A 19649-nucleotide genomic window follows, 5' to 3' on the forward strand; every position below is an offset into this window, starting at 1 on the left:
TACGGGGGCCTGGAGTCAGGAAGCTCAATTTTCCTGAGTTCAAATCTGCCCCCAGACACTTACTAGCTGTGTTACATTGGATAAATCACTGAACCCTGTTCGCACCTCAGTCCTTCGTCAGTAAAATGAGTTGGAAAAGGAAATGGCAAACCACTCTAGTGTCTTTGCCGAGAAAATCCCAAATGGGAGTCAGACACGACTGAATGACAACAAATGTGTAGGTGTGTATACACACACATATATACATTTTTATTACGTATGTAGATATATATTTCTATATGAAGAAAAAAAGAGCCTTATTATATGCATACTACAGAAAAGAACAGAATTAGAAAAACGTCCCGAGTCTGAAATCAAGACCGCCATACTTTTACTCAACATTAACTACACTTATTTGTATAGGGCATCCTGCTAGATTCTTAGAAGATAAAAAAGTAGACGACCCCGGCTCTTCCCTCCCCCGGCCCCGAAATTCACACATTAAAATGGCCACAAGGGGACCTATTAAGGGAACGAGTTTCCAAAAGCACAATGAGACAAAGAGCTCCACGTCTCCACACCTCCTCCTGCAGGCTTAGAGAGGTCGGGGACCATCGGAATGTCTATCACAAAGCACCATTCGCAGATGCAGAGAGGCTTCAAAAATAAATGTAAAAGGAGGAGACTAGGACTCACTCTTTACCTTCCCTTAAGACTAGGGAGTTAAGACTAAATCAGGGACACTTAAACCTTTCCGTGTCATGATCCCCTTCTCAGAATGTTTTAATTCATTGTCGTCATCACCACCATCATCATCGATGATATCGAAATAGAGTAATCAATTTTTTTTAAAAGCAAGTTCAGGGATCCCACGTTAAGAACCCCCGGACTAGATGGTAGCTAAGACTCTTTCCCAATCTTCCTCGTCTTCCACTATTCCTCCCTGGGGATGCAGTCATGCCGGGTACCAGCCCGGCCAGATCATTGGCGCATGCGCACTCATTTCCCACCGCCCTCCGCGAGCACTACGGGCTGGGGAGACTATCGCGAGAGCTGTCAGCAGTCCCGCCAGACACAAACAGAACCCGCGGGAGCCTCGGATTCCGGGGGACGCTCCCCCGCGAAGAATAAAGAGAGCTTCGTTCTCTTCGCTCGGTCAATTCAGGCGAAGCCCAGGGGCGGGGCCCGATGGCCGGGGCTGCGCCGCCCTGGAGCCGGCTGGACAAACAGCAGGACCGGGACGTGCGCGAGCTGATCCGGCGCGTGAGCGGCCTCCAGGACGAAGCGGACAACAACTTCCAGCTGGCCCTGCACTTCGCATGGACCAATTTCAGGTCAGCGACTGGCTTTGTGGAGGAGCCCGAGCCTTCTTACTCTGTCTTCCTTCCCCTCCCTGCCCCCTCACCCTGGCCTTTTGCTATTACCGCTAACCTTCCGGGCCACCATACGCGCAGGCAGGTACGGAAGCTCCGCTCGCAGCATCTTTTAGAATCTTCCCCGGATTTGCCCTCCTCCTGTTAGTGTCCCGATCTCTGTTGGCCCTTCTGGGCCACCATAGTCCCCACCTTCTTCGAAGCTAAAGTCCAGGATTTTAGTCCGGTTCCCCGCCCCCCCCCACGCCCCCGGTGGAGTAAGTTTAAGGCACCTGGTAGGGGTCGGGGAGAACCGCGGGTCTGGATGGACTAGGCGGCTTCCTCTCAGGGTGGCATCTTCGGGACCTGCGGGGTCAGTTTCTTCCAGAAGTTCGTAACCCCGGCTTGCGTGTTTATTTTTGTGTTCTGGTCGATGGCCGTCCATTCACTCCCCAGAATGGGAGAGTTACCCGAACTCCAGGGGCAAGGCGCCGGGGAAAGGGGTCTTTGTCCCCTTTGTACGAAGCCCTGCCCAGACAGTAGTTAGCCCACAAAGCAAAGTCCAAACAAAATAACTATAATAGTGACAGCCCATCTTTGAATAATATTTTAAACTTTTCAAAGAGTGTTTTACATCCGTTTTCCCATTTGGTCCTCAAAAGCACCGGGTGAGCTAAGCTGGGCGTATTCCGATTCTTACTTTACTATGAAAGGAGCCGAAACAGGCCGGTGACTTGCCCCAAGGCTACACAGGTTTTTAGCTGCAAAGATTGGACTGGAAACTTAGGTCCTAATTCCTTAGTGTTTTCTGTCTATTACACTGCCTTCGAAGTATCCTACAGATATTTTCCTTTTGCCACTAATTTGAAATTAACTCCCTTCCTTCCTTTCTTTCTTTCTTTTTTTTTTTTTTTTGGTGGTGAGGCAATGAGGGTTAAGTAACTTGCCTAGGGTCGCACAACTAGTTAAAGCTAAGTGTCTGAGGTCGGATTTGAACTCAGGTCCTCCTGAATCCAGGGCCGGTGCTTTATCCACTGCACCACCTAGCTGCCCCCTATAACTTTCTTTAAAATCTTTTGACTGAGAAATGATTGTGCATGGAGTGAATAGCCCGTTATCATTCTAAACTAATGGAGGTCCGATGGTAGAGTCATTAGGGAACCTGTGGTCTACTCTTCATGAATCCCAGTGTCTAAAGACCATGAAGCATAAGCAAGCATGGCCAAGACTTTGAATTTTTTTTTTCTTAGTAAGCACTGTATAAATGCTAGCTATTACTATTACTAAGTACTATCTTATGGTACAGTGGAGAATTTGAGGAGAAATGGTGTACTGGGCGAGTAGAGTAAAGGTTGAATCATTTTATCTATTTAAGACGGACCTTGTAATGAAAATGATCTTTGAGCCATAATTAGGAAAATAAGGAATTATCAGGTATTTATCAAGTCCCTATTCTGTACCTATATCCTACCATGCTATGTAATATGTACAAAATTGCATAGTAGACTCCCTGTCCTTAAGGAAGTTACTGTCTGACAAGATGTCTACATGTAACAACAAGGATACAGTATAGGAGAGTAAATGCCAAATTGTGTGCCAAAAGTTGTAACTGTTAAAAAAAAATACTTCTTCATAAGTTGTAACTTTTTATAGACTTTTCTGATAATTGCAATTAAAGTAAAATCATCCTAACTGGGCTCACATTGGAAACAGATTGAACATTAAAAGTCACCTAATTCAGTCTCCTTTTCAATCTCAATATATTGAAAATAGAAATTTTTGGTATTTTTTATGGGTAGCTGAGAATCTTGGGCAGTTTTTTTTAAGTTACTAGTAAAGGGAAATAGCAATTTAAATACTGTTACTGAGTGTTAATGTTTAACCTGAACAGAAACTTTCAAGAACATTTTCACATAAGCAGTTAGACTGTTTGTACAGAGTCCTATGTTTTAGTTATGCTCATTAGATTAAAACTCAAGTTATAGTGAAAATATTGTGCTCTCTATACTGACAATAAAAGAATTTAAAATTTTGAAATAATAAAGTGGACTCCTGTAGTAATTTAGAAAAAATACAAAGTTTGAAATATCTCATTGTAGAAATAGAATTTAAAATGACATAGTCCAAGGGAATTGTTTGTATTTAATTATAGGTTGTCCTCTGACTTATGTTATATGCATCTCACTTATATATGAATGACTGTCCAGAAATAAAAGTGGCTGAATGCCCTTTATAGAGGTGTCCCTTCCCTCTCAGCTGCCAAAATGTGAAATTTTCCCTCTCCTTTTTCTCTTAAGTGGTAAAACTCCTACTTTGCTGAGTGACAAATGACAAACCCAAAGGACAGAGTTTCTGGGGAATTAATAATCAATTTATTAATTAGGTTACCTGGCATTCAATAAATTGATGGTCAGTGATTTCTCTTGTTAACAAAAGACAAATCTGTGGAGAGGCCGAAAACCTTAAATACTTTTTTGAAAGGAAATGTTCCTGACAAGTGAAAACCAACCTTGATTGGTGGACATTTAATGAGGAGGTGGGCTAGAAGTCTTCAGCTCTTCCTGCTGAGAACTTGACTTGTACATGAGACTCAACTGCCCCCAGCAGTTTAGACCAGGTAATCCATCTCCACCCAGACCACTCTAGTTGGTTTTCTCTTTCATGATCTGGGTCACCCTAAATTCTAATGGAGGACTGCAAGAGCAGGGGCTTCTTTTCCTAAGGTAAGAACTCACCCAGAGTGGATTCTGTTTATACCTTAAAGAGAAGTTAGGTCTCTTAGTTGGGTGGGGTGGTGCCCAAGATTGAAAAGTATATACCCTGAAGGCTTGAGAGCTAGGGGTAATCTCATCCATTAGACACTGACTTTTTACTGGAGCTGAACCTTAATGAGGAAATAAAGGAGAAAAGCCTGAATCCCAATTTAATAATTAGTTACTAACATAATAGTAAAATAATATTTTCTCTCAGCTGTCTTGAGTCTTAAAAAGAAACAAACACCGCCCCCCCCACTTCCCTGTGTTTTATTATTAAGTGCCTCAAAGGTCTGTAATTTCTTTAATGTTTGGTCTTCCCTGATAGAATTTACCATTTCTTTTTAACTTATAAATGGCCTTCTAGATTTCTCATGGTGAAGAATTGTATCACCTTGTGGCCAAACTGGTAAAGAGCTTCTCCAAAGTTAGCTAGGCTGGTCCTTGGGAAACAGACATGTAAGTAGTCACTTGGTCCAAAGTCTTTTTAGCTTGATAGAACCTGGCAGAGTTTAATTTTCTGGCATAGTCTTAGAGAACCCAGGATTACTTTCATGCCACTACAGCATTATTAGAGTTGGACTCAGTGGAGGATGCAGTGCTTTTTCTATAAAAACAGAAATTTAAAGGACCTTCTAGCCCAACCTCTTTGTATTAATTTTTTTTTTTTTGGTGAGGCAATTGGGGTTAAGTGACTTGCCCAGAGTCACACAGCTAGTAAGTGTTAAGTGTCTGAGGCTGGATTTGAACTCAGGTCCTCCTGAATCCAGGGCCGGTGCTCTACCCACTGCGCCACCTAGCTGCCCCCAACCCCTTTGTATTAAAATTATAAAATTTGACTCATCTCATTTCAGTACTGGCAATGGCAAACAAAAGAATAAACCTTTATGACTATCCTTCACCTTTCTCCACTTTCCATTCCCCCCACAGATTTTTGTAGGTAGCATGCCCAGCCTAGGTTTCATCTCTTTATCCTTGTGTCTTTCTCTTTGTTCCTATCCCAGTTTTGTCTTGTGTGGAAAAAATTTATGAAAACTGTAGCACTCATTCAATCCGGATGTCCCTCTGAATAGTCTCTACTTTAATCTTCTGCATAATCAGACTATATCTGTCTTTTTCATAAGAGAGTTTAAGTGAAAAAGGATAAAGTAGGGACATAGGTCATTTTTACTCTTTTTATTTTTCTTCTTCTCTTCCCTTAATAAATGCTTGTTGAATTAGCTTACCTAGCCTTAGACTCTTTTTTTTTTTTTTGCTAGCCCAACCTCTGAGCAATCCCTTATTCTAAATAAAATGAAAACAGCTTTGTAAATCACCTAGCATGGGCACTATATAAATACTACTTATTTATTTTTATATAATTTATATTATAGTTATTTTTAGTAATTTTAAATATTCTGTGCTCTTTTATTTTTCCTCAGTGTTCTCTCCCTTAGTGATTTAATTTGCTCCAAAGGGTTCAGTAAATATAATTCCTCTTTGCAGGTGGTGGAATAGGTAGGTGGTATGGTGGATAGTGTGCCAGGCCAGGAGTCAAGAAGACTCATCTTCCACAGTTAAAAATCTAACCTCATACATTAGCTGTATGACCCTGGGCAAATCACTTCATCCTGTTTGTTTCAGTTTCTTCCTCTATAAAATGGGCTGTAGAAGAAAATGGCAAACCACTCCAATATCTTTGCCAAGAAAATCCCAAATGGGATTACAGAGAGTCATATATGACTGAATAACACCAAAATGCAGATGATTCTCAGCTCTATAATCTTTCCTCTGAGCTCCAGTCTTACACCTCCAACTGTCTGATGGCTATGTCACTTCCTGAATGATCTACTGGTACCTTACACTTAAGATTTTCAAGACTGGGTGCATTGTCTTTCTCTCTAAACCTGCTTTTCCTCTTAATTTTACTAGCTCTTTTGGTCCTGAAACATTGGGAGTATTCTTTAATTCTTTTCTTTACCTTCCAAGGTAGAGCTTAAATTAGTAGCTTTGTGAGCAGAGAGAACGTGGTGATCTGAACCCTTCCTTCATCTAATCAATTGCCAAGTCATGTCTATTTTGCCTCTTGTAGCTCTTATTTTCTCCATACTGCTATCACCATATATCACTGTTGTCACTTTGCATATAGTTGATGTTTGTTGAGTTGAATTGAATGAAAAAAATATGTTGAGGAAACTGAATTTTATCAAAGCCTTTAGTCGATCAGGAGAAAATAGTGCCAGATAGATAGGTTTTGCTTCCAGATTTACATTTCAGCTAGACTTTTGATACAGATGTGATAAAATTGCCATGAATAAATGATTTTCTTTTAATTTCATTTAGATTTCATCGTTTCCTAGATGTAAGCAGTCATAAAATAGAGAGGACAATAGAGGGGTAAGTCTGTGCATGTATCTGTGTGTGTGTGTGTGTGTGTGTGTGTGTTCCAGTACTTTAGGGATCTGTGGGTACTCTTTACTAATGCAAGTCACAATCCCTCTATGTCTCAGTAGACAGTCATCATGAATTTGTGGCCAAAAAAATCATTATATTATGGCAGGTCTGCTGGTGATAAGCTTTTCTGAACTTTATTAAGATGAGCCTTGGATGACAGATACAGTCCCTTGCTAGGCAGGTACCTTACATCTTGAAAGGACTTGACAGAATTTACTTATCTCTAGGTATTGACTTAGAGAATCTAGAGTTACCAATATACTCTGATGAGATACCTGATTAAGACTAATATGGAGAAACATATATGTGGATTCAACTGAAATACTTTTGTTAATACATTTCTTTTGGAATATCAGTTATCTTCTGTTATTTTAGAATTTATGAAAAGCTCATCATTCATTCAGATCTCAGCAAAGCTGCCAGTTGGAAGAAATTAACTCAAGAGTTTCTACATGCTTCTCTTCCAAGTACTAAGGAAGCAAAGGTATATTATTAAAAAAACCCTTCGATTCTGATTGTTTTCATCTTGTTAATATTAACCTTTAAGCACTCATGTATTCTAAATACATCAAACATAAGAAGGCTTAGCTTCTAGTTTTGAATTTGACCATTTGCTGTTGGGGAAAGAATGCTGGATTTGGAATCAGAAGGCTTGGGTCTGAGTCAGCTCTTGTTATTAGCCGTGACCTTGGGCAAGTACTTCTTTCCTCATCTCAAATTACTTGTGAGAAAAGTACTTTGTAAACTTTGAAATACTATATAAATGTGAGGTTATTGTTATTCACATGTGAATTAAGTCAGATATTTCCATTGCCCTCATTGAAGTTTATGTTTGTGATGAAAACAAATATTTTATTTTGCCACTCATTTGCCTATCAGAAATAGAATTTAGGGGCAGCTAGATGGCGCAGTGGATAGAGCACCAGCCCTGGAGTCAGGAGGACCTGAGTTCAAATCCGGCCTCGGATACTTAACACATACTGGCTGTGTGACCCTGGGCAAGTCACTTAACCCCAATTGCCTCACCAAAAAAACCCAACCAAACAAAAAAACCCCCCAAAACCCTGAATTTTGGGGGCGGCTAGGTGGCACAGATAAAGCACCTGCCCTGGATTCAGGAGTACCTGAGTTCAAATCCAGCCTCAGACACTTGACACTAGCTGTGTGACCCTGGGCAAGTCACTTAACCTCCATTGCCCTGCCAAAAAAAAAAAAAAAGAAAAGAAATAGAATTTAGAGCCTGGAAGGGGCCAATAACATTGCCGAGATAACTTTAAAAAATATATGTTGAAATTACTTGATGTCATTTGTTTGGCTTTCACAGAATCACAGAATTTGAGAGCTGGAGGGGACCACAGCAATCATTTAGTCCAACCCATATATGAAAAGTAATTTCTATTATAGCATACCAACAGCTGGTTGTCCAGTCTCTGCTTGAAATCTTCAAGAGATGGGAAACACACTATTTCTCAAGACACCATATTCCATTTTGGCACAGCAATAATTGTTAGGAAGTTTTTATTGACATTAAGCCTGAATTTACTTCTTTGTATTTTTATGCATTTCTCCTATAACATGGACTCAAGGCCTTCTATCATCTAAGTTGCCTTTTATCAGGTATTCTCTTTCTTAATCCATGGCACTCTGAACAGTAGAGGTTCTGAAGAGGTCTCCAGACCTCCAGAAGAGCTCCAACAAGGTCATAGTATAATAGGAGTATCATCTCTCTATTTATGGAAGATGCCCCTCTGATTGTAGCCTGAGACTTCATTAGTTTTTTGGGCTGTTTTATCATGCCACTGATTCATGGTGTGTTTTTGAGAATCATTTCTATCTATCTACCCTTTCCCAATCTTATTGTGAAGGTGATTTTTTTTTTTAAATAATCAAGTGAAAGACTGCATTTATCCCTCTTGAACCTCATCCTCTTAGCTTCAGCCAAGTAATCTAGCCTGTCATGAGCCTTTTGGATCCTGACTCTGCTGTCTGCTGTAATGCCTTTCACTTTGGCTTTATGTCATTTGTAGATCTGATGAATATATATTTTAAAATTTGATGAATATACCTATATGTTCTATACCTTTATCCAAGTTATGGATAAGAATGATAGCAGTTCATGCACAGATGCATGGAATATTCCACTGAATACCTCCTCACATGAGATAATCAAAAGCTTAACTAAAATCTAGATAAACTGTATCCACAGAATTGCCCTTAGCTATTTTAATAATCCTTAACTATTTTCCACCTTGGGAATAGGGTACCTAGAGAAGAGACTAGGGCGTATCTTCTTCACCATAGAAGCAGATGAAATCCTTTTAGGAAGCAGGGTGAGTATGTAGGCTAGGGAATGCAGTTGGGAAAGAGGGTATACATTGCTGTCAATCTGAACCCTGAGAGAAATAACTGCCTTTCTGTCATTTAGCTGTCATTACATACTGGGAGAAATTCAGATCTATTTCAATTACCTATTTGCTGTGTGATTTGGGAGATGGTAGCCCTTAAATAACCATGAGATGAAGTTATTAATAGGACATTCTGAACTGGGACAACATAATGTAGTATAAAGCTAATTCAATTTGGAATCCAACACCTGTGCTTCAGTAATGACCCTGCTTTTTGTAGATTTGTGACTTAGGGCAAATTTCATAATCATCTGTGAGCATCGATTTCTTTCTTTCTTTCTTTTTGTGAGGCAGTTGGGGTTAAGTGACTTGCCCAGAGTCACACAGCTAGTAAGTGTTAAGTGTCTGAGGCTGGATTTGAACTCAGGTCCTCCTGACTCCAGGGCTGGTGCTCTATCCACTGTGCCACTGCCCCTGAGCATCGATTCCTTCACCTGTAAAACAGGAATAATAATACTTGGAGAGTAGATCAATAATGGCCCTAAAGTTTTGAAATTGTCTTGCTGATGATATGAAATATGGATAATAATGCAAATTTTGGCTAAAAAGAAAGACAACTTTAAAAGAGTAATTTAAAGATTAATCTTAATATAAAACCTCACAAGTTTCACCAAAATTTGGTACAACTTTGAATAACAGGAACCATAAACAATGGGTAGCAGTTGCAGGGGGCAGATAAAGGCTTGCTATGAGTAGTCATGTACTAACAGTTAGGGTTATCTTAAAGAAGAATGAGCTTTCTCAAGAACTAAGTTCTTCCTTATTGGAGGTCTTGAATCAAAAGCTACATGTCCATCTATTGAGTATCTTTTAGATGGAATTTTTTATCAGGAATTGGTTGAACTAGATGGCCAGTTAGGACCCTTCCAACTCTGAAATCTGAGATTCCATATTTAGAAGTTAGTATTGTTAGGGGCAGCTAGGTGAAACAGTGGATAAAGCACCGGCCTTGGATTCAAAAGGACCTGAGTTCAAATCCGGCCTCAGACACTTGACACTTACCAGCTGTGTGACCCTGAGCAAGTCACTTAACACTCATTGCCCCACCAAAACAAAAAAAAAAGAAGTTAGTATTGTTATAATATCACTTAGGTTGTTATCTTAGAAAAATTTATTTGGAAAAGAGTATTACATAACCTTCAGAGGTTAGGTTTTTATTCATTTAGACTGTTTTAATGGTATGTTTTAATAACACATTGACTTTTCTCTTTTAAAGACAGATACACATTATGCAATACTGTCACTCCTTCTGTGTCTTTCTGATTCTCCTTCAAACACCAATTATGTGGAAAAGCCAAGAGAAAAAGAAGTTGGTAAGTTACGTGAAGGTTTAATATAGTATTAAAAGAGCACTTTTGTGGAGGTTCAGTTTTGTATGAAATAGAAATTAATTTAATAATGAGATTTGTTTTGAAGATCTAAACATCACAATGTAAATTAGAAGCTATAGAAGTGAACAAGTTTTTGTGTATTTGTTTATTGAGACTTTGTTCTTAGATTTTGCATTTCTTGAACTATTTTACTTTGAAATGTATATGATTTCTTCTTTCTGTAGTTTTAGGTCTTTTCTGAGAAGGTTAATAATAAGTAAAACTATGTTGTATCTTAGAAAAGAAAGAAGAATTTGACTGGGGAAAATACTTGATGGAAGGTGAAGAGATTGAATTGGGTCCAGATGCAGATACACCAGTAAGTTGCAGTAGTTTTGCTGTTGAATACTTCAACACTTGCCAGGTATACAGACATAAATCTTTCCTGCTGTTACTTGCTGCAGCAGGTTGGTTGTTTTGCTTATTTATTTATATCCTGCCTCCTTCCAAAAAAAGTTTTTAAGAAGCTACCCTTCCCTTTTAAGAGCCTTCTGCTCTTAACCAAAGCCGAAATCCTTTTATTTATGCCACCATAAATAGTGCTAAAGATTCACACCCAAAATGCAAGTTCATACCCAAATAAAAGCAGCTTGAAGTTTGGGGAGGACAGATGTTAAGCTAACCATCTTATCTGAGAACCTTTTTTTTGTAGCTAAATGATTTGGTAGGAATATTGTCGCCAAACAGGTGGTTCCACCCTTGATATTGAAAAGTCTCTAGCCATTGTCAAATTAACTTTTATAAACTTTAAGAAAGAGGCAATGTTATTAGTGTAATTCTTCTTTCAGTATATCTCAAACTGGTTTCCTTTTGTTTAAGTAACTCTAGTGTTCTTACTATTTACTAAAAGTAAGCTCTGTTAACTTATTTGATAGAATTGGTCTGAAGAAAGTGAAGATGATGATGATCAACAACCTCTTAGTAGAGAAGACTCTGGGATTCAGGTGGATAGAACACCATTAGAAGAACAAGATCAAAATAAGAAAATAGTACCTCATGTCAGTTGGAAAGGTAGTATAAAGTTGGAAATGCCATCTCTAATAGAGAGATTACCTAATAAAATATCAAACATTAAAATTTGGCTAATATATCTCAAGTTCATGTATTTCTTCATATTTTCAAAAGCTCTTTTTAGCCATTAGCAGACTTTTAATTATAGTGTTTTGAAAGCAGCACTGCATAATTAATTTTAATAAGGAATATTTATATGACATTTATGTTCTTTGATTTTTTAAAAAATATGTAAATTTTCCTTTAACCTTAAACATTTTCATGGGGGTAGGGGCATAAAATTTAAGTTTGAATTTTTGTGGAAGGTTAGGTTAAATTCATTCTTATTTAAGCAAAAAGAAAATTAGTTTAATTTCTTCTTTAACTTGTCATATTGGAGGGGGAATAGAAGCCAGGTGTAGAATGAGATGGGTAGGATGAAAACTTCCAGCTGTCTGTACGATATTGTGGGAAAATGGAACCAAAAGAAGCCAACCTCAGCTCTTGCCAATAGCTGTTCTCGCGGCCTTTCCCAAGTCAGTGCAGTACCTGGACTTCATATGTGTCTCCCCTTCTGTGAGAGTTCAATGCCTGCTCTTGTATGTATTCCTCTCATTGCTTTGACTCAGAATATAAGTTACAATGTGCAATAATTCCAAATAATATATATTTTTAAAAAAATAGTATTTCTAGAATTAATTTACACTGGATGAAGGCAATTAATGTCTTAAATGATAAGTTCCTATAATTGAGCAATATATGACAATATCTTTTTGATATCACTTTTGAGCCGAAGTGGGCTTAAGAGACCATTTCTTCTAATTCACTTATTTTATAGATGAGGAAAGTAAGGCCTAGAGAGCAAGCCTAATGACTTGCCCAGAGTCACACAACTAGTTAATGGCACTTGAATTGAAGTTTCCTTACTCCTAGTATTTCCATTTTTACTAGGTTGAATTGAAAAATTTTTAAGATTCTCTCAGCATTCATTCAGAAAATATTTGTTAAAAATGCACTAGGTACCATGATAAATAGAAGGAAGAATAAACATGGTCCCTGATCTCTTGGAGTTAGACTGATGGGAGAAAGAAAAAAACCACAACTATTATAATGTGAAATTTCATTAATAAAGGCACAAAATGCTTTGGTAATTTAGAACAAGAGTTGTTTCTAGTTGAGAGGGATCAAAGAAGTCTTGATATAAGAGAACATTTGAACTGTATCTTGAAATAAATAGTTTCTGAGGCTGGGGAAACGCATGCTAGGTGGGAGGAATTGCATGCACATAGGCACCAAGAGTGAAAAGCATATTAATACAACAATATAGTTTAGCATGAAGGGGAGTAATGGGGGATAAATCTAGAAAAATATAAGCTGGGGCCAAATTATTCAGGGCCTATGAAACCTGTCTTAATGAATTTAGGGGAGGTAGATAATAGAAACTCATTGAAGGTTTTACAGCAAGGGACCAGAGCAAATGAGAAGAGATTTTTTAAAAAGTTTTTACAAAAATATTTTATTGATGTTGATTTTTTTAAACACTGCTTTCACTTCTCAATGTATCCCTTTTCTCCACCTTTGGATCTTTGCTTTGTAACAAAGAATTACAGTTAAGCAAAACACATAGATTGACTTTGTCAGAGATATTTTTGGTTATAGTAAGATTAATCTTGTAGCATTGTATAGAATAGATTGGAAATGGAAGAAACTGGAAGGCAAGAAACAAGGTAGGAAGATATTTCATCAGTGTAGGTAAAAGTTGACTGGATTACAGAAATGGTGGTAGACTGGACTACAGAGATGGTGGTAGGAATGATGGGAAGGGGATGACTACCTCTATAGAGGTAAAAAATGATAGGGTTTAGAGTTTGATTAAGTTGGAGGTAGGGCAAAGTGTCATAGATTGGTCAGATGTTTCAGCCTGTATGACTGGCTCTATAGTGTCATCATTAACAAATCTGCCTTATATACAGAAAGTCCTGAGTTTAAAACTCAGTGGGATTATGGTTCTCCATTTTGAGGCATAAATTCAGTGGAAAGAGTGCTGTATTTGGAATCAGAGGAACTGGGTTCAAATCCTGGCTCTACTTGTATAACTTTTGGTAAGTTACTTTACATCTTTAAGCCTCAGTTTAGTCATCCGTAAAATGAAGTTGGCCTAAATGACTTTTTGAAGTCCTGGCTCTCACTCTGTGATCCTGTAATTTCCACCATTTTACCACTTCATTTTTGTTACAGAAAAGAGACAAAGTCAACTGCTCCTGCTCATTTTATTTCAAGTTTGTCATTACAGAAACAGATATTCTTGGTTGTGTAATAAACCAACCCTTAGCTAGACCATGTTATTCAAAATTCCCCAGAAGTGCACAGATGGTTGACAGGTCACATTGTGCAGTGAGCATTGTCGAAGCACAAGAACAGTCTGGTCAATTTTTTGAGGAAGTTTTTACAGAAATGGGTGAAATGTTTGGTGAAGTTATTTGCAATAATCTTGGGGATCATCTTATAGGAAATGTATGTATAAAATTTCACCATGAAGAAGATACAGAAAAGGCTATTCTTGACTTAAACAATTACTGGCTTAGTGAAGAGATAATTCATGCAGAGCTTTCACCGGTGACAAGCTTCATAGAAACTTGCTGTTGTTAATATGAAATGGGAGAATGCACTTCAGGCTTCTGAAATCCATCTCTAGAGAATTATAGCTGAAGTTGTATGGGCATCATTGTAAGAAACATAAAGTCCTGATCAAGATCTTGTGAATGTCATTCTTTGTTGAAAGATGATTATGGTTGTGATGGTGGTGGCAGTGGAAGTAAATTAGTGAAATTAATAGGAAGAGGAAAACTAAGAAGATGACCTCTTGGGTGGGGGGTTGACAATCAGTCTTGATAGAAAATCTTATTGCAGTTAATTTTTTTTCTAGTTAACTGCTGAAAATATATGGCCTTTTTATTAATAGAGGTGCCTTTTGATGTTACTGGATTTTTAAATCCATAAAGTTGTGATGAAATAATGGAATTTGGCAGCCCAGGGCTCCACCTGATTGACTTAGTATTGTTTGAATTGGGTGAGAATGAGAAACTAAGTACATACTTAAGGGTAATTAGATTGTAACCACACCTGGCTGGCCCTTAAGAAGGTATTGTTCTCAGAAGCTAAGGACTTTGAACTCAACTTGAGACCACCTTCAAGTCCAGTGAACCAATCGATGGATTTGGATGACGCCTACCAATCAGCTTGAAGCAGTGTGTAAGGACCGCCTCTACTCCAGACCTATAAAAAGCTTCCACACTCAGTTTGAGAGAGTTTGTGGTTGAAGCAGGCTCATGGTGGAGGACTTGAGGAAGAACCAGACCAGGCTGGAACTCTAGGCTAGATAGGCCTTTTCTTAACTTTCTAATATCTAGTATGCTTTAATAAATGCTTAATGCCCAAAGACTGGTGCTAAAGCTTCTAATTTAAGGTGACCACACATTAGATTTTTTTAGACATCACATTTAGATTTTAAACATCACAGTGTCAAGGATAATGTCTTATTCTTTTTGTCGCATGAGGTACCATGCACACAATAGGTACTATGTGTATATTTGTAGATTGAATCTTTTTAGTTCTGGTTAATGATATTTCATTGAATTTTGTATTTCATCACACTTAGATATATTGAGCCATGTAACATTTGATTCGATTCAATAAATTTTTTTTTTCATACTTTCTGTATGTAAGACATTTTGCTAGGTACTGGGGATACAAGTACAAAACCAAAATGGTCTCTACCCTCAAGGAGCTTACATTCTACTATGGTGATGCAATCTATACAAATAAGTAAATTCAAAGTAATTTCAAGGGGGATGGAAAGACAGTAACTAAAGGGATCAGGAAAGGAGATGGCATGTAAGTCGTGCTTTGAAGGAGGCTTGCTCTTGAGAGGTGAATGTGAGGAGGGAGTGTATCCCAGATATTCAAGATCCACTGTGCAAAGTCATGGAGGTGTGAGGTAGAATGCTATGCATGAGCAACAACTAACAGGCTGTTTTGTTTTGTTTTGTTTTTTTGTTTTTGTTTTTTTTTTGAGGGGCAATGGGGGTTAAGTGACTTGCCCAGGGTCACACAGCTAGTAAGTGTCTGAGGCCGGATTTGAACTCAGGTACTCCTGAATCCAGGGCTGGTGCTTTATCCACTGCGCCACCTAGCCGCTCCTAACAGGCTGTTTTGATTGGAATGGGGAGTATGTAAAAGAAAGTCACATGAAATAAAATGAGAAGGTTAGGCAGGATGCAGGTTGTGGAGGGCTTCAAGTGCTAGGGTGAGAAGTTGATATTTTTTTCTAGAGAAAATAGGGTGTAATAGAAGATTTTTGAATGGAAGGAAGGCATTGATATGATTATATCTTTGTTTTATGTATTTCTCATTATACAGAGGATGGATTGAAGAAGAGAAAAGGGAGACATGAGGGACCAAATGAAAGGTGTTGCTGTAGTCCAAATGAGAAGAGATGAGGGTCTGAACTAAGCTGTATAAATGGAGGGAAGGAGAGAGATAAAAGCTATTTTATAGGAGGTCAGATTATAAAAGCTGGGTAACTAATTAGATATGGGAGTTGAAGGGAGAGGGAATAGTTAAGGGTTTGTGAGCCTTGGATAACTGGAAGTTCAAAGTTGGTGAGCCCTGGTTAACTGGAAGCATTTTCCATAAAAATATGGTAGTTTGGAAGAAGGATAGGTTTTTGGGAGAAATGTAATGAGCTATGTTTTGGACTTGTTAAATTGGATATGCTTGTGGGACATGCAGGGGGAGATGTTCAGGCATTTGGGAATGTAGTAATTCAGGAAAGAGATTAGGGCTTAGGATACAGATGGGAAATTGTCTGCATCAAGATGGTGATTGAACCTGTGAGAGTTGTTTGTCCTTCTTTCTGAAGAGGACCAGTGACTTCACAAGATGGTGATTTGCTCCTGAATTGGATGTGAGGCTGAGCTGCACAAAGTCATCAGCCTCACTCCCTTCTTCTGAGTCATTGAAGTCTAGTGGCAGAACCAAAGTTAGACTGCAGGATGCAGTGGCTGACCTTGGCATCTTTGATGCCTGACCAAGCTCTAAGCCCTACATGGTGCCTGCTTCAGTCACCTTCATGGCCCTTGGAAGAAATCTTTCTTATCTGCCCATTCTGTTGGGGAATGTCTTCACATGCTTGGGGTAGGCATGCCCCCTAACTCACTGATGGGCTTAAAGCCTGTGTTTATGAAATCATGAAGAGAAAGAATGTCACGAAAGAAGAGAAGAGGTCCCACAACACCCTTAGTGGACAGGAAGAAGAGGGTGATCCAACAAAGGCTGTAGAGAAGGATCTTTCAGACAGGTAGAAGGAGAATCAAGACCAAGCAAGGTTAATCCAAGGAAGAAGAGGGTCTGGGAGGAAGAGTGGTTAAGCATGTGAAAAGCTATAGAGCAGTCAGGTGGGATGAGAAATGAGAACACTAGATTTAGCAGTTGAGATCATTAGTAACTATATAACTCGACTTGTATTTATGACTGGCTGTGTAGTGTATGTATAGTGCTAAACTTGGAGTCAAGAACACCTGGGTTCATCTCATGCCTCTGGCTCTTTTAGCTTTGTCAGCATGGGCAAGTCATTTAACCTCTCTGAGCCTGTTTCCATATTGGTAAAAATGAGTATAATGATTTTGTTTTACCTACCTGACGTGTTGTGAAGCTCAAATGATATCAATTACTTAAAGTGCTATGTATCAGTTACGATTCTTACTAAGAAACCATTTAGTGTACATTTAAATGATAGTGTAGTTGTCATTATAGAAAATTCAGCTTTAAAATATCTTTCCAGCAGGTGAACCAGATGCACGAAGTTGGTTGGAGCAGCACGTTGTCCTTCAGTATTGGACAGCTAGACCCTCACGTTTCTCTCATAGTTTGCATTTGCACTCCAATTTATCTTCTGTCTGGTAAGACAATAAAATAATGTTAAAAAGAATGATGGAAGTAACTTTGAATTGGATCTTTTTGATCTTTGAATTTTAATTAAGCCGTTTTGTTGTACAAAGACTCTTATGCAATTTATACTTGGTTGAATTATTTCAAAAATTTGACTGCAGTTTTGGATTCTCATGATTTATCTTTCACAGTTCAGTATGTAGATTGGTTTATAAGGTAAAAGAATCCAATAAAATAATCAATCAAGGAAAATGTATTAAACATCATCTATGTGCCAGGTTCTGTGCTAAGTGCTGATTACTGTGGGCAGAATGAATGTAAAAATGAAAGTACAGTTGTTGCTGGTGGCTCTGAGAAGGTTGGGCCCCTGCTCCACAATGATTTATATTAATTTATTCCAAAAACATAGAATGAGAATGAAGTTTTTGTTTTGAAGAAAGGAAAGAGCAGTGAAGATTGAATGAAGATTTTTTTAAAATAGGTGAATAGTATATATTAGTATTTATTTTGACTATAAGGAAAAACAGTCATTGTGACTTTTGAAATGACTTTAGCTTCTCTAAAAATGAACTTATTGGCTTATGATTATGATTCTAGGAATATATTAAAATTATAATTGTTACCATTTACTTATTGTTCACTGGTTGTTACCACTAGGTGCCCCATAAAGTGTAAGAGACATGTTCAAAGTTAAAAAAAAATTACTCCTGCCTTATTTTGTTTTAACAGAAACATTTTGTGTTAACAATAGATGTTTATGATCTTTCTAGGGACCAACACTTGTACAGTAGTGATCCGTTGTATGTGCCAGATGACAGAACCTATGTTACTGAAACACAGGTTATACGAGAAACACTTTGGTAAGACATTTGCACTAAACAGACAAATGAGCTACAGTTTATGTATATCAGAAGTAGGAGCTAAGATTTTTTGAAGTTACCAAGGGGAATCACCTACCTAGCTAGGTAAAAACCTGAGGATTTGTCTGAGATATGGAGAAGTTCATTGCGTTGTCCAAAATCACAAAGTTAATATGTGTCTGCAGTGGATTTGGATTTAGTTCCTTCTCAATTCTATCCTTATATTCTTTCCACTATGCTTCACTGTCTGTGTTGCACTAAATATCCAAAATAATATGGCATAAGGATTTATTTGTGGACATTTTGGAATTTAGTTTGTTAAAGGGTAATATTTTGAGGGTATTACAAAAGCAGGCCAGAAATTAGCTATTATGACAGCTTTTAACACCCAGTTCAGTTCAGAGTGGAAATATAAGAGAATGCAGGTACCTAGAAAAAAAGATAATGGAAGATTAGAGGTATCTGACAAACTTTGAAGAAAAAATAAGCATAGCTATTTTAATTAGGTTGAGAATAATCATATAAATTGGCATGTGACTGCAGGCCTCAATAGGGACAGAAACTGGATTTCTTAAGAAATCGTACTATATACAACTAAAAATGGAAAATACACTCTGCATTACTTCAGGTTTAGTCATCAAAATTTTTAGGCTGACATTAAATTTGGGAAGAGCTGATTGCAAAAGGTTTTCATTGTCAGATTTTGAGAAATAAAGTGCTATAGATGTTTCTCTTGAGTCAGAAGATGGTATGATTGAAATGCTTTAATTTTTGTGGTTAAAAACTATGGGAAGGGGCAGCTAGGTGGCACAGTGGATAGAGCACCGGCCCTGAAGTCAGGAGTACCTGAGTTCAAATCCAACCTCAGACACTTAACACTTACTAGCTGTGTGACCCTGGGCAAGTCACTTAACCCCAATTGCCTCACTAAAAAAAAAAAAAAACTATGGGAATCAGATGTGTACATTTGATTGATTTCATTTTCCAATTTAAAAAGAATTTATCTTTCTTGGACCCTTTTATGGGAACTTTTCAGATATTCCTGTAAAAGAACTTTTTTTTCTCAATTTTAAATATATTAACTTTTTTTTATTACAGGTTACTTTCAGGGGTAAAGAAACTTTTCATATTTCAATTGAATGATGGGAAAGTTACTGTGAGAAATAACATTGTAGTAACTCACTTGACACATGTAAGTCATTAGTAAATAAACCTTTCCTTCTTTATAGTAATCTTCCTGGCGCCTGAGTATCCTTATACATAAACTAAGGCTTTTCTTCCTTTCTGGCTCACAAAAATGTTAGAGCAAATTACAGGTTTTCTACCCAGCATCATTAAAATATGGTTTCTGTAATTTAAAATACTTAAAATATGATTTTAATTATAATTCATAACATTTTATAAAAGAAAACAAAGTTAGCATGAACTTAAATTTCACATCCAGAGAAAATACAGAAAATACTCTATATTACAACAAATTATATTTTTTTACCTTTTTGAAAAAAGAGACATCATAGAGAGCTGGGGTAACTTAAAGGGCATGGTGGGTGTTTTTTTA

General features: G+C 37.8%; 1 protein-coding gene and 1 pseudogene across 4 annotated transcripts in view; both read left to right on the top strand.

Moving 5' to 3' along the window:
• Positions 1–1027: 1027 nt before the first annotated feature.
• Positions 1028–19649, top strand: part of TUBGCP5 (tubulin gamma complex associated protein 5) — a 54602-nt gene continuing 35980 nt past the window's right edge. Inside the window, exons 1-9 of one of the 4 annotated variants that reach the window (XM_043997817.1) lie at positions 1028–1313; positions 6407–6460; positions 6893–7001; positions 10139–10235; positions 10532–10611; positions 11168–11303; positions 17125–17242; positions 18002–18091; positions 19190–19283. In XM_043997817.1, coding sequence (XP_043853752.1) covers positions 1168–1313; positions 6407–6460; positions 6893–7001; positions 10139–10235; positions 10532–10611; positions 11168–11303; positions 17125–17242; positions 18002–18091; positions 19190–19283 — 924 coding nt within the window. In that variant the 5' untranslated portion in view covers positions 1028–1167. The remainder of the gene's footprint in view (positions 1314–6406; positions 6461–6892; positions 7002–10138; positions 10236–10531; positions 10612–11167; positions 11304–17124; positions 17243–18001; positions 18092–19189; positions 19284–19649) is intronic. The other 3 variants (XM_043997818.1, XM_043997820.1, XM_043997819.1) reach the window with 3 other exon arrangements.
• LOC122746023 lies at positions 11720–14141 on the top strand (annotated as a pseudogene).

Source organism: Dromiciops gliroides, chromosome 3 (genome assembly GCF_019393635.1).
Source record: "Dromiciops gliroides isolate mDroGli1 chromosome 3, mDroGli1.pri, whole genome shotgun sequence".
NCBI lineage: Eukaryota > Metazoa > Chordata > Mammalia > Microbiotheria > Microbiotheriidae > Dromiciops > Dromiciops gliroides.